The sequence below is a fragment of the Leptopilina boulardi genome, unplaced genomic scaffold, assembly GCF_019393585.1.
Source record: "Leptopilina boulardi isolate dan_hultmark-lab unplaced genomic scaffold, ZJU_Lbou_2.1 LbouV2_123, whole genome shotgun sequence".
Taxonomy (NCBI): domain Eukaryota; kingdom Metazoa; phylum Arthropoda; class Insecta; order Hymenoptera; family Figitidae; genus Leptopilina; species Leptopilina boulardi.
In genome coordinates this window covers 2509087-2524421 of record NW_026137667.1, presented here as the reverse complement: position 1 = coordinate 2524421, position 15335 = coordinate 2509087, and the positions used below count along the sequence as shown (strand labels likewise).

At 25.8% G+C, this 15335-nt stretch overlaps 3 protein-coding genes and 1 long non-coding RNA gene across 5 annotated transcripts in view; 2 read left to right on the top strand and 2 right to left on the bottom strand.

Moving 5' to 3' along the window:
* The window catches only part of LOC127290090 (uncharacterized), a 9577-nt gene extending 3201 nt beyond the window's left edge, over positions 1-6376 (top strand). The window contains exons 2-3 of the long non-coding RNA XR_007844251.1: positions 4758-5272; positions 6326-6376. This is a non-coding gene — a long non-coding RNA (uncharacterized LOC127290090). The remainder of the gene's footprint in view (positions 1-4757; positions 5273-6325) is intronic.
* Positions 1-12206, bottom strand: part of LOC127289922 (uncharacterized) — a 27710-nt gene extending 15504 nt beyond the window's left edge. Inside the window, exons 1-4 of one of the 2 annotated variants that reach the window (XM_051318216.1) lie at positions 12133-12206; positions 11577-11681; positions 7564-7644; positions 1153-1320 (exon numbers count right to left, since the gene is read on the bottom strand). In XM_051318216.1, the coding sequence (XP_051174173.1) occupies positions 1153-1314 (162 nt within the window). In that variant the 5' untranslated portion in view covers positions 1315-1320; positions 7564-7644; positions 11577-11681; positions 12133-12206. Of the gene's footprint in view, positions 1-1152; positions 1321-6398; positions 7248-7563; positions 7645-11576; positions 11682-12132 lie in introns of those variants that run through there. The other variant, XM_051318209.1, reaches the window with a different exon arrangement.
* LOC127288003 (uncharacterized) lies at positions 9912-15335 on the bottom strand. The gene is made up of 8 exons (XM_051315186.1): positions 14887-15335; positions 14328-14579; positions 12391-12623; positions 12123-12247; positions 11577-11681; positions 10885-11152; positions 10586-10696; positions 9912-10497 (listed from the first exon to the last, which is right to left on the bottom strand). Exons 1-8 carry the CDS (start codon positions 15215-15217, stop codon positions 10216-10218), a joined length of 1707 nt encoding a protein of 568 aa, XP_051171143.1. The 5' UTR covers positions 15218-15335; the 3' UTR covers positions 9912-10215.
* Positions 12231-13377, top strand: LOC127290057 (protein lethal(2)essential for life-like). Its single transcript, XM_051318442.1, has 2 exons — positions 12231-12728; positions 12835-13377. The coding sequence occupies exons 1-2, from the start codon at positions 12378-12380 to the stop codon at positions 13063-13065; spliced, it is 582 nt and encodes a 193-aa protein (XP_051174399.1). The 5' UTR covers positions 12231-12377; the 3' UTR covers positions 13066-13377.

Here is a 15335-nt window from a genome sequence, read left to right as displayed (position 1 = left end):
ATTTATCGAGCTGTTTTTGCCACACAACGTCGTTAACCGTTATTTTATATATTTTTACATCACTTCCATGAGTTTAAAGCGAACCTTCGTTTCCTATGTAAACACGCGATATCTTAAAAGAATGCTGACGATCCGCTATGCTCCTTCCATGGAACGTACTTCATAAAACTTGAGTACTATACAGACAAAAAAAAAAAAAGAGAGAGAGATGAAAAGACGAGACAAAAAGTGTCTTTCAAGTTCACATCCTGTGCGCACATCAAAACCAAGTTTCGACAAATTGAATTAAACTAGAGAATTAAATTTATATCTATTTTTTACATCAAGTATTAGATAATAATTAATCAAGTGACGATTTTAAGACGCATTTAAAGTGAAAGTAATGATTCTTTAATTTGATGAACAAGTCGAAGTGAAAGCTGATATACTGGAGTCGAATTTTAAACTTCAAAAAAAAAATCAGACTTTCAAACATAGAACACCGTGAATACTAAAAGTATTGTCAAAAAAAAAAAATTATCTACTTTCAATTTGCAACAAATTCTGTGATAAAAAATCAAATTCCAAAGATTTTTTCTGTTTTAAATTTAGAAATAAGATGTTTTCAAATCCATAATAAACTAATCGAATTCAATTTAAAAATTAATTTCCTTCTTCATATTCAAAATATTTTTTTCTTTGACGGCAAAATACTGATATTAAAAGCGTTTTAAAAAGTAATTTTAAAATCAAATGAAATATCAGAAGTATAAACTTTGATAAAATTCAAAGTGAAATTTCCAGTTTCTACGCAAAGGATTGTCGATATAAAATAAAAAAAGAAAGATTCGAAATGTAAAGAAACAAAGAAATGTGGACAAAAATGAAAAACAAATGAAGAAGAGAACAGAGCTGAATAAAAAGCGAAAATTTGTTAAATTCTTAAGAGGACATTGATATGAAGTTCATGTAGTGTCTTTTTGGCCATAAATTTTATAAATACTTTTTTTTACACTATAAAAATAGCTTTCTTCGTTTTCTTTTTTCTCTGCGTGCGTTAAAAGAATGCGTATTATAATCATTAAAAATGTTGTCAAACTGCATAATTTTTTATTCAAAAAAAAATTATTATTTGCATTTTGGAACCGGATTTAAAAATAGTAACACACTCACCTGTAAAGTGACCTTGAAAGGTTCTTGAAGTCGTTCACGTTCCAAGAGATAATCTATGGCACTTGGCATGGCATCCACCCCTTTTGCTTCCCTCGCCCCCAAATACCATACGTAATACGAGCTTTTCTTGACATCTTTACTTCCTCTCAAACGTAGGGCCATCACTCACTGAAAAATGAAAATTATTATTATTTTGCAATCATTCTTTGAGAAAAAAAAATTTTTAAACAAGATAATAAATTATTCTACAAAATATAAAAAGAAAATTTAATTCTCTTCACTGCGTTAAATTCTATCTGTAAATTTTGTAAAAATTTTCAAAAAATTTGTTTTTTCCTTATCAGTTTATTACATTGCAAATTGAACATTACTTGAAAACATTAAAAAAAAAATTGTTATTAATTTTTGTATGCTTTTTTTAACATCAATTAGAAGCTATAAAAAGACAAAAATAATATTTTCCTTAATGTTCGTTTATCTTCACTTCAATAAATTAATTTGTCTAACTTTTTGCCTTGAGTCGACAGCCGACATATGTACAGCGAATAAATGATCTTCAAAATGTAAATTTATTGTCCACTAACGGAATAATAATTACTCGAACACCTGCTTTATGAGCAGCGCAATACCACGTCCTTAATCCACTACGATTACAAATTCTTAAGGAGAAAACCTCGAAAACTGCTTTTGCCACTCGAGAGGAAAACGTAAACAATTTTTTTTTTCAAGTTCCATATTTGAAAAAGAAAATTTACCATTTCTAAAAATTGAACCAATTACTATAACGATTGAAAATTTAATTATAATAAAATTCATCGGTATTTTAGTTGCAAAAATTATAAATTTTTTTCAAATTCAATTTCCGCTGAGATGATAAATTTTTTTTTATTAGAAATGAAAATTAAAAACTCCAACTTCATTAAAAACTCACATGAAAAGAAAGGCGAAAGCCTGCAATATATATATTGTAGAATGCGAGAAAAGTATATAGAAAGGAAAATAAAAATAATAAATATGGGCAAAAAAAATGATGATAAAAATAGAGCATGAAAGAAAATAATAAAACTTCTCGCGCGCACAACTTCCGAAACATTTATCTCAATCAATATTTTTTACGAAAGAATAACGGACGACTTTTTTTTTTTTTTTTATTATTATTTATTTCAGTGCAGGTATATCTTGAGCACTCTGGACAAGAGAAGAACTCGAAGCACCATAGGCTCGATTACTTTCACGCTTAAACCCGTTTCCACGTTGTCCATCTCCGTTCTCGCTCAACAGTTTGATCCGGAGCTCCATCAGAGGGAGATATATCTTATAGAACGAAAATCTTCTAGAAACAACCTAACAGGATTGTCCAAAATAGCATAGGATGATTGTTTTCTTCATAAACAATATTCTTCTCGAGAAAATTGGAAACTTTATTCCCATTTCATTTATCGGGGAGCATAAAAGAAATTATTTCCACTTTGGAAGAAAGAGAGAGAGGGAGAGAACTAAATTGATGATAGAGGAGAAATATTTTTTTCTAAAAGAGTTTTCAGAAGAAAAAATCTCTTAAAATTAATTAAAAGTTGTTCTTTGAAATTATAACATTTTTAAATGAAAAATCAAATTATTGAAAATCTCCAGATATTATAAAATCATTTTTGAAAGATACAAAAACGAAAATTAAAAATACATAAGAGAAAATTTTTTAAATTTCCTAGACAATTTTTGAAAAAAAAAACTTTCTTGAATTGTTCACTTCACAGAAATCAACTTTCTGGTTTGTAATACATAATTGATAACAATTAAAGGAAAAAAAAAGAATTTCTTTTCACTAAAAGAATAAAATATCAGTAACATTGTTAAAAAAAAATGCTGAATATATAAGTGAAAGTAAGATTAGATCAATTTTCGAGACATACAATTTTTAGATCATCCAATTTCACTTTTCATTAATTAACTTGATTGATTTGATCTTTTTTAAATGTCAGACAATCGTTCTCGCTTGAAACTTTACTAAAAGACATAATGTGCTCCCAATTATAAATCTTTCATCATACCATCATTAAACTGTGATTACTTGAACTCGATTATATAATTTAAATATATTAAAGAATGAATTTAAAAATTTTTTTGGTTGTACTATTCTATAGTCAATAGATTTTGATTCTATATTTTAAAAAAATATTTTACAAAAACAATTGATAGAAATATAATCTAATCCAAAGAATATTGATCTTGAAACTTTTAAATGAAACAAGTTACACAAGATTATAGACTTGATACTGATACACAACACGTGAGATTCTAACTTCCTGACCTACTTTACAATTAGACAAATTATGTCGACATAATATTTGGATAATTTCAAAAAAAAAAAGATATACAATCTCAATTTTTTCATCATCGCTCCTAAAAATTGTAATTACATTTTTTTCCCACCAAAAATCTTCATTTTATCTATTAAAAATAATCTCGATATCATGAGAATGATTTATAATATTACATAAAAATGATATAATTAATCATTCAAATTAGAATTTAATCTTCTTCCATCTTTTATCTCATAAAGTTAATCACAATTGAACAAAAAAAAAAAACATATTTGATTTAAAAAAAATGTTTAGTTACTTAATATTTTTTCCCCCCCCAAAAAAATTCCTTTTATTTGGTTAAAAAAAACTGTTTGAAATATTTAGTCTGCAATTTAACTATATAGAAAGTCGTAAAATAAAAGTGTGATAAAAATACGAAATATATGTAAAGAAATTCCAAACTTTATATATCCAATTCTCAGTTACTAAAATACCAATAAACTTTCTTTTTTTTTACCTGAAAAAGAGAAACACGACAAATTCTTGAAAAAAAATTTATAATGCAAAAACTAGTATTCAATATGGAAAAAACTATTTCGCACAGTTCACTTTGCGTAATAAATTATTTAACTATTTTAGTCTACTGTTATCGTAAGCTATTTAACGACTTAAATGATTTACAATTGAAGCTAAAATTTGCCATTTATTTACCTAATATATGTTGAAAATATGATTTATAAAATTCCAATTTCTCTGTAGCACGCGAATAATAATAATATTAACAATAAATTAAACATTAAATTGACTCGTATTATATACAGTTCAGACGAGCAGGGAAGTTTAATTTTATGAGCCATTTTCTTCCAGTTCTAAAAGTCGTATTGATGAAGTTGTTCTCTTTATGATTACAGTTCTATTCCCCGATTTTATGACCAGTAAAAAAAAAATTTTTTTTTCCTCTTTAATTTCCACAAAACTTGAAATTTTCAAAAATTCATAAAATTCTAGTCAATTTTTTTTTAAATTGAAAAATTATAACAGATACAAATTTTATTTTAAAAAAATTAAAAATAAGGTGGAATTAAATTAAAAATAAATTAACATGCAAAAATTTAAAATTAGATATAAAAAAACAATATAAAGTATAAAAAAATTAATTAATTTCAATATTATGCTGTATGAAACAAATATTCTTGAGCAAAATGTTTTTCAGAAAATATTGAAAGTTTGAAAATATTAAAATTTACTGAAGCTGCGCATTTACCTTGGGATTCATAAAACAATTTTTTGTTTGTGTTATAGGTTAAATTGTCGACATAAAGAACAACGAAGAAACACAAAGAGAAAGATGATGAAGATACCTGTTCTATGTGCAGTCTACTTCGTTTAATGTTTATTTTTTTTTTCTCTCAAGTCCCATAAAATTAAGAAAAAATGCTAACACTTATTCACTGACCAGTGTGTAGCAAAATTCGTTATAAAAATTCCTCATTTTCAATTCGAGAAAAGTTAAATTTAAATAAATTAACGTACACAGGAAATTTGGAAATTGACTAAAACAAAAGATAAACCCATCTTTTTCTATATATCAATTCGACTAGATAATTTTTTTGAAATTAATGCTCAGGAAATGTGGAAATGCTCAAACTTTAAAAAGAAGAAAAAACATCAATGCCTCAATAAAAAATCTATTTGTTTTGAACACAAAGCGAAATAAAGTCACAGCTAGACATACTTTTTGAAGGAAGAAAGACACACACACACAAAAGAATAGAATGAAGTAACATGACCGCATGATTTTCTAAAAGTCTAACACTGTGCGTATATACATTTTTCAAGTGTTGATGTTGTAGAATGATTATACCGTTATTACAATAGTTATTTATTTTTTTGTTTATTACTGAGAGAAATAATCTCGTTTTTTTCGAGCGATTTCATTCAGATGTCTCTCTCCCATATCTTGAGAAATAGACTTCTAGTTTTTTTTTTTTTTATTAGGAGAAATTTTGAACGTTTATTATTATTCAATTCAATATTACAAAATACTTTTATCGTTTCTATATTATATTTAGTCGTAATTGTGTTACAATCATATTACGTTAGTTATGAATTATTTCAACAAAAAAATTAAATCAAAATTAAACCAAATTTTTTTTTGTTGAAAAAGCTATCAATTTTAATTGAATTATTAAATAATAATGAAATTTAATTTTAAAAACTAGTTTTAGTAAAGTGTATATATTTCAGATATACAATACTGCATTTATCATTAAATCTACATTGATAATTACAATTTTAAAAATGGCATTGTCTTTAATCCCCAAGAAGATTAGTTTATTTCTATCGTTAGAATCTACCATTTGAAAAGGTCATTTTATTTACGACTCAAGATTCTAAATTATCTTTCTAATAAAAGTAATTAAAAGAAATATATATTTTTAAATTTTTAATGTTGTTATTTGAAAAAAATACTTTGATCTAAAATAGTAGTCAAAGATTTTTTTACTTGTCTCAATTAAATTATAATTGAGTCTTCTAATCTCTTATTAAGTATTACTTCATCAAAACTAGTATAGCTGATTGAACACGTAGATGACCTCTTTGTACATTGTTAGAAATTTTATAAAAATTCAATCATTTTTTTTTTCTACTGGAAAAGGGCGAATAAAATTTTTTTGAACATTAAAAATTAAAAATAGAATTAATTATAATAAATTTAATTTATTATTAATTGTAATAAATTAAATTTATTAATTATTATTAAATTCTAAATATTTAAATACTTGTTTTCAATTTGACAAAAAAAAAATTCAAACTACCATTACAAGAAAAAATTGACATTGAAAATTGAAAGAAATATTTCTTCTCAGTGTATTATAGAACGAAGCCGAAGCAAGATTGTTTCTTTAAAAAAGAACACCGTATATAGTAGACGAGACTCACCAGAATGCTCGGTTTGCTGCACTTCTTCCAGTTGCAGTTGCAACTGCATTCGAAATGTCGTTATCAATTTGTACTCAATTTAAAATTATATTCACTTGTCTTTGAAAAACTCATTTAAAAAATTATTCATCTCTCAGTAAATTTAACAAAAAAATAAACATATTTTCGAATTGTAAACTATAAATATATTTCACTCGAATAATTTCACGAGAGATCAACCTGCAAGTTCCTTCAAAGAGTTCAATCCACTCAGTATAATAAAATCTCACCAAGTTCAATTTAAAATGTCTCTTTATTTTCAATTAATTCGAGAAAAAAAGTTAAGCAATATTTTTCAGATTAATTTCAAAATAAAATATTTAAGATAAAACAAAACAAAATTTAGAAACACTTGGCAAAATTTACCGAGTCATCAAAATTACATATTTTAATCTAATTTTTCAAACTATAGAAGAATGTCAATATCAAATTTCAAATAACCTCGAGAATTTATGAGGTTTAAAATAGGATTCGAATTGAATTTTCAATTCGCACAAACACAAGTTTCAAATAATCTACCATCTGAAATTTCAAGTTCAATCGCGCACTAAACAATTGAAAAAAAAAGAAAAAAATGATAAAATCCGAAAGCACCATACACACATGAAAGTTTAAAGTCCTGGAATGAATTAAACAAGAAAGTCCATGGTATATAGAAAATGACGAAACAAAACTCGCGGGAACCTCGCCACACCTTGACTGATCGCGACTGCCTTTCGAAGTGCGCCCCATAAGAAGTCTTCTGTTACCTGAACGAGTATACATATACAGAGTGGTTCAGAGGGACCCCCTCCACCTACACCACGCTTCTCGGTACCTTCTTGAATCAATTTATTTGCAATTTTATGCTCAGAGTTATTTTTTAAAAATATTTTTTTAAATTGTTTTTTAATATCATTTAAAAAAAATCAAAGAATATTTTAGAATCAAATTAATAAATATTTAATTTATATAAAATTAAATAAATATTTTGTTAAATAAAAATTGAATAGGTACTATAAATTTCGGGATGATTTAATGCATATTGCATAATTTTGGTATTTCCATGAATAACAATTTTAATTTTTTAGATTTAAAAAATAATTGTAATTATAAATTAACGGTAATAAAAATTAAAAGAATTTACCTGTTAAGTTATAAAGCGATTCCAATTTCCATTGTTGATGTTCAAAAGTGATTGTTGAATCGTCAAAAATAAAGATGATACCTGCAATCAAATAAGAAAGTCAGAGGTCAATTTAGTGATTTGAAAACAAATTTTTCATATGTTTTATTGATCAAAGACATTTAAATGATTGATATTGGAATTCTTTTTTAAAACTAATCTTTTGTTAACGTTTAACCAATAAAAAAAACCATCTATAGTCAGGGAAAATATTTATTTAATAAATCAATTCCTTTATTCTTCAACAAGGATTTAGAGAAATTTATAATTTTCAATCATTTATCAAATATAAAATAGAAATAAAAATGATTTATTATTAAATTACATATTTAAAAAAATGTAAACTGATCAATAATTTTTTTTTGCTTTTTAATTGGTATTTTAACAATTCTTTGGAAATAAAAAATATGCCATTTCATTTTAAACATTTAGTGACCCTTTTTCCAAAGTAAACTAAAGTTACAGATAACATTTTATCACCGGAAAAAGGGGAAAATAATTTACACAACTCGATTCCTCAAGAAACGTATTTTTAAAAAAGAAAAAAAAAAGTTGCAAAAAATATGAAAAATTAAAAAAAAACATTCTAAATTATTCAATTAAAAAAACTTAATTTAATCTTTTAATTTTGTTATTTTATATTGATTCCATAATTCTTAGTTAATTTTTTTCAAATATCCACAGTTAATGAAAGATATATTTTTCAAAAATTTTTTCACTTAAAAAATAGATTCTTTCCATGATTAAATTTCAAATAAAAGATTCACAGAAGAGGATATAGAAAGTCAACGTGATGTAATTCTGACCATCAGTACCGCATATTTTCACAAATACACACATATACATTCACATGTTTGTATGTCCTCTATTTGTGTTAACTTTCCTATATAGAAAAAAAAAATTGCAATAACATATTCACCGTGGTAGTCACCATAATGAGAAGCCAGTTCTTTAAACTGCAATTTATTCCTTGATCGATGAGTTAAAACAGATAATCAAGAGTAAAATTCAATATCGTAAAATTAATATTCAGAAAAACGTTTTGTAGATTAATAGTTCATGATCAAAAAAGAGAAAAAAAAAAAAATATGTAGAATCACATTATTTTCAAATTGGCTGAGATCTATTTTGGTATTTGGAATTAATTAAATCATAAATTGAACCAAATGTTTGAAAATATAGTATATTGATAATTTGAAAATTATTTATCAATTTCTTGGGTATGGAAAAAATTTCGATATATTATTTTCAAAATTCAAAGAGATGCATTTTCTTTAAATTTCTTACAGAGAATGTCGAGAACAAAGTAAATATAATTATACTAAACTAACAAAAGAAGCTCACGTGTAACTGTGAAGTGTTCAAACAGTTAACAGCATTACGAATTTCTCTCTTTTAATAATAAGGTGCATGAAAATTTCCTAAATTTTATTTGTTTCAAATTTCCATTTAGCAGGAAATTAGAAAATAAATTTTCTTTTGTCTTCAAATTTATATTTAACTAAATTGTTATTTAATCAAATTTTTAAATAGACAAATTTTTATTTTATTGAAAATTCTATTTGTTCAAAATTTTATGTTTTAACATTCCATTTGTAGATTTGATTGCAATTGCATTAAATAAAAAAATTAATATGTCCCCTCCTTGTTTTCTTTAAAAAAAAAATATATATAATCAATTTTTAAATCATTATAATAATTTTTGCGCACTAGGACTGGAGAAAGTGAGAATCAGAAATCTTATAAGAGTTAAATGTATATGTATATATAATAATGTAAATCAACCTCGCGATCCATGAAATGTCAGGGCTGTGACCGATTTGTAATGGTTATTTTATTGTTTTATAATTTTTTCAAAAAATTATTTTACAGCCTTGTTAAATAAATTTTGAAAGGGTATAATTAATGTTAAACGCCAGCATTTAATAAACAATATAAAAATTATTATTTTAAATCCTGGGAAACGATCATTTTTTTATAACCAGTTTTAAATCATTCAACTGATAATTATATATAAGTAATTAAACAATTTCTCAAAAAAAAGAGAAGAAAAGAAAAAAAAAATATTTAAAAGTCATCAGGATAACATCAGTGAATTTAAATCTTGTACTTAAATTCAAACCTGACAGTGCTGTCATCTTGAAACGAAGCAGAAAACCTTTAAATCATTGAAACTCAATCGGTGAAAAGTTAGAAATTTTATTTAAAAATTAAGATCAAAGATTTGTTAATTTGAGAATTAAATTTAATTAATTATTTTTTAATTTTAGCTTTTTATTCGAAAGCACAAAGGAAAATAAGTCAAACAATTTTCAATTTTAAATGTCAAGTTTATTTCATTTTAAAATTCGTTCAGAAAATTCATTTTTACAATGTTCTGATACAAAATGCAAAAATACTTAAATTATTTTTACTATTAAGCGAGAAAAAAAAATTATTGATCACATGTTTATCACTTTTTTTTTTTAATATTGAAATTATTTATAAACTAAATGACATATGGAGTCTCACTGGAAAATAATATAATACTTCGTTGAACGATAAATGACTAAGTAATTGTATTACGCGTGTGAAAGTAAAAAAAAAGAATGAAAAATACAAAGAAATGCTATCTTAGGCAGCTTTTACAATTTTTTCGGCAACTCGTGGTTGTGCTGGACTTTTAGTTTGTGATGCTGCTTCCTTTTGAGAATCAATAGATTTATTTGTTGATTCCTTGATAGCTGGTACACCAGTATGTTGAATTTCAATAATTCGCTCTTTCTTATCTTCCAAAGGAAGATCCTTTCGCGGTGCATTGATAATCAAAACTCCATCAGAAGATAGACTGGATGACAATTTTTCAATGTCACATTGCTCCGGAACAAGATATTTTCTGGTGAATGACCTACTCACCTAGAATTGCAAAAAGATGATATTATAAAATATTCAGTAAAAATTGATTATAATTTTACATAATTAAAAAAAAAAAAATCAAAAGTACCCATCCGTGCTCATCTTGCTTTTCTTTATGCTCTCCTTCGACGATCACATTATTTCCCACAACTTTTACAGAAATTTCCTCTGGTTTGAATTGTTGAACATCCAAGCTCACCTAAAATTAAATAATGTAATTAAAAAATTGAGATTATGATATAATAAAAAAATTTTAGCTTCTAATTTTATTATAAATAAACTTGTTTTAATGATAAAAAGCTATTTATCAAAAACATGATAAAAGTAAGATTAGGAAAATTAGAACTTTTTTAAATTAAAACAAAAAAGGATTAAATTGTTACTTACATTAAACTTCTCTTTGTCAGTATGCACAGTCGAAGTACCACCAGACCTTTGTGTCAAAGAAAGACTCCTATCGTAAGGATGGCGTCGGTGGGCCAGACGACGATGCAAAATGTGAGGTCTCGATACAAGGTCATGATAGGGAGAAATCGATAATTCCAACTCTTCAGGATGAAGGCCATGGCCAAAATTTTGATCAAAAACGTGATGGGGATGATCAAGGTCCTCCCACCACTTTGAGAACATTAATGGAACGAGAGACATTTTCAATTATAACCACTGTTTTCTTCTTTACACAAATGTTTGATATTAAAAATCACTTTAATCACTGTTTATGAATCACTTTTTGATATAAAATGTAACTGTTTCAGAATATTGAAGCGCCTGTTAACATAAACGGTTAACAGAAAAATTTCAATTCTGACCAAAACGAAGTAGGGAACTCGTATTTATAGCCTCGGTCGATGAAATGAAGAAGGGATAGATATTTCCAGAAAGTTTTAGAATATTCAACGGTCATGAAATTTACCGCAGATGCTTCTGGAAATTTTAAACTTTACTTGTCTTGTAGAGTCAAAAAAAAAAAAAAAAAAAAAACACCGGCCGGCAACAGCCGGCTTGGTTATATTGACATGCAAATTAGAAAATAAACAATTCTAATTTAATCTGTTCAAAAAGTTTAAACTCATACATACGTAAAAATTGATCCATGTTCTTTGTTGTGATATAATGAAAAAATTGACAAATTCTCCGTAATTTCTTCTGAATTTATAAATTCCTTATCCTCGTGCTCCGAAATGCTAAAAAAACATTAAAAAAAATTAGGTCAAAATTATGTCTATATTTTCTAAAGATTTTCTTAAAAAAATTTATACGAAATATTTATCAAAATAACAAATTATTCTATTTAAATATTAACAAGTACAAATATTTGTACATATTTCTAATTAATTATTTACAAATTCACAAACTGAATAAACAATATATTTTCTGTAAAAATTTAAAAAAAAAATCGTTAAAATATTTTTTTAATTGTTATAATTTTTTTATTGATTTCATTCAATTTTTTTTATATGACACGTCATCAAAACATATATTAAACAAATTTTGACTTTCTTTTGTTTTTAAATTTTCAATTTATAGAAAATAAATTAAAACAATAAAATTATATATCTACTTTTGTAGATATAATATTAATTAAACATTAAATAATAATTAAAATATAATTCGCAATATAATACGAGATTTTACGCGAAATTTCTAGAAGTTTCTCAACGGTTCTCGACTCAGTGTGAATGTGTAGATAAATAGCCGGCCGGTTAGCAACGCGTTCAGTATTACACGAGCATTCATCGAGATTACATCTCTAAGAGATTAAGTCAATAAAAAGCAAATTATTATAAAGTTTGTGAACATTTCGTAGAGCGAAATTGCAATTGTTTTGTGTTTCCTGATATTTTAATAACAACAACAACAACAACAAAAAATCAAGAAAAATGTCTCTAGTACCTTTGATGTTTTCGGATTGGTGGGAGGATCTCGACCGTCCTCATCATCTCCTTGATCAACATTTTGGTCTTGGTCTTCATCCTGATCAACTTTTGGCTCCACGTAGCATGCTCCATCAGCTTGTTCCACGAAAATGCCCAGTGAATTATCGTAGACCATGGGCAGACCTTTTGCGTGAGGAAGACGGAGGTGTTTCAACCGTGCACAATGATAAGGACAAGTTCCAGGTGCAACTTGATGTTCAGCAATTTAAACCTGAGGAAATTGACGTTAAAGTCGTTGATAAGTACGTCATCGTCAACGCTAAGCACGAAGAAAAACAAGATGAGCATGGTTGGGTAAGAATCCATTTTTTATTACTTTTAAAAGTTCCTTTTTAATTATATCAAAATTAGTTATTATTGAATATTTTGTATATGTAATATTACCTTTTTGCAATTCTAGGTGAGTAGATCGTTCACCAGGAAGTATCTTATTCCTGAACAATGCAACATTGATTCGGTTAAGTCATCCCTCTCATCTGACGGAGTTCTATCAATCGAGGTGCCAAGAAAGGAACAGCCAAAACTACAAAATGAGAAGGTTATTAAAATTCAACATACTGGAAAACCTGCCATAAAGGCATCTGCTGATAAAAATACAAAGATCCAATCAAAGACCGAAGAGAAGAAGTAAAAGGTTTATCAAAAAAAAAAAAATGATACATTCTTCAAATTTAATTAATAATTCTAAAATACATACACTTTCACTTAAATATCTAAATAACTTTACTGCCAATTCAGACTGAGTGTTTAGAAATACATATTTTTCCTTTATGTAGTTTAATAGTAAAACTATTTTTGACAGATTGTTATTTAAATTTAATTTTTTGATTTAAAAAAAATACTTCTAAGATACTTATGAAATCCATACACATAGCTTCTATGACATCTTTGTATTCCTAATTCTTCTGTGATCTTTAAGTTAATAAAATGACAGTAAATGTAATCGCTTGTTTCAATTAATCATCCTATCACCTTTTAGTACAAAAATTTTCCAATTTATGAAAATAAAATTTAAAATTGAAAAAATGTTGAATATAAAAAGTTACATTACATTAATTTTCGGTAATTAACAAGAAAATTATTTTCTTTTTTTGATAAATTGTAATTTTCAATTAATTTCAAAATATCTTTTTGTTGAACGAAAATTTTTTGTAATTTTGGGTAATGAAAATTTAGAAAACATTTCAAGGTCGTATACTTTAGTAATCAAACAATTAGGATATCATATATTAAAGCGATAACACTATCAGCAATGGTAATTTACATTTTTGATAAGTATATAAAAAAATATTTTTTTAAAGAAAAAAAAATTTAATTAGTTGCGAAAATTAGATATGTTTACATTTATCCTATATGACCTAAAATTATAACTAGAAAAAGTTATTCATTTTTGGAAATAAGTATTGAAAGTTATCAAAAACCGCAAATTAGTGGTGATAATTTTTTAAATTTTTATGATAAAAGTATTTTCATTTTAAAATTCTAATCAGTTTTCAAAATAATTAAAATTTTATAATTTTAATGTTTTCTGTTTATTGTCGCAATTATAACCATTCGTGCCAAGAAATATTTTTTAAAACGGAAAATTTTTCAACATAGTTCATGAAAAGGATTAAAAAATAATCAGTCATTATTAATTTAATATACAAGATTTATTATAATACTTTTTTCTCTACAAATATAATTACCTACTACTAAATCTATACATACAAAAATCAGAAACTTCAATAGTGATTTTAAAGATTTAAATGTATCGTACTATTAATAAAAGAAAAATGAAACTGAAAATAACACAAATCGCACAATTTCGTTTAAAAAAAAAAAAAAAAAATGATAAAATATAAGTCTTAGGAAGTATCACAAACATTTCAACGGACTGTTTTAATTAATTACTGGCAGAAATACTCTGTTTTTCCTGCGGCTCTTTATTTTCAATGGAAGGTTTTTCTGTTTTTTCAATTGTTATGGGTATTTCTTTTAAATTTTCAATTGCTTCCGGTTTCCTTGGAGTTGAAATTGTCAATACACCATCGGAAGAAAGTGAACTCGTGGTTTTTTCCGCATCACACTCCTCTGGTACGACGTATTTTCGAATAAAGTGCCGTAAAATCATCCCATGATCATCTCTCTTTAATTCGTGTTTTCCTAAAAAAATTTAAATTACAAAATAAATATAAAATATCAATTAAACTTAAAGATAAATAAATTAATAATTAAATTGATTATAATCAATTAATCAAAATTCAATAATACTAATCAAGTTAAACAAATCAAATAAAAATCAAAGAAGATTTTCAAAATTCTTTAAATACAAGAGTTGCCACGAATTTTTTTTAATATTTTGAATTTTCAAAACACAAAACTAAAATTATTTTAAGAAAGTATTACGTCATCCGATAACATTTGAATTACTTCGAGTAAAATGATAAAAATTGCAATGAAAAATATTTACCTTCAACCACAATGCAATTGTCAACAACTTTTACGTTTATTTCTTCTGGTTTAAATTGCTGAACATCGAGAGCAATGTTAAATTTATCTTTGTCCGCCTTTACGACAGAATATCCATGATCATCATCTCTCCAGAAGTCATCATCCCGAAAGAAATCCTCTAAGGGTCGTACATAGGAGGCAGGAAGTCTTCTGTTAAAATTTGATCTTAAAAACAATTTTTCTGGATTCATAGACAATCCAAAATGTTGATCCAGAAGACGATGTGGTCGTTCAAGAGCCTCCCACCATTGTGACATCAATTTTGGAATAACTGTCATTCTCGATCTCATGTTGAATGGAGAATTATTTTTTTTCTCTTCTTTTGCACAAAACAAAAAACACTGATATTCACGATTAACGTTAACGAAACGTTATGTTCGCACTTCAAAATGTTAGTGAAGCTGCGTC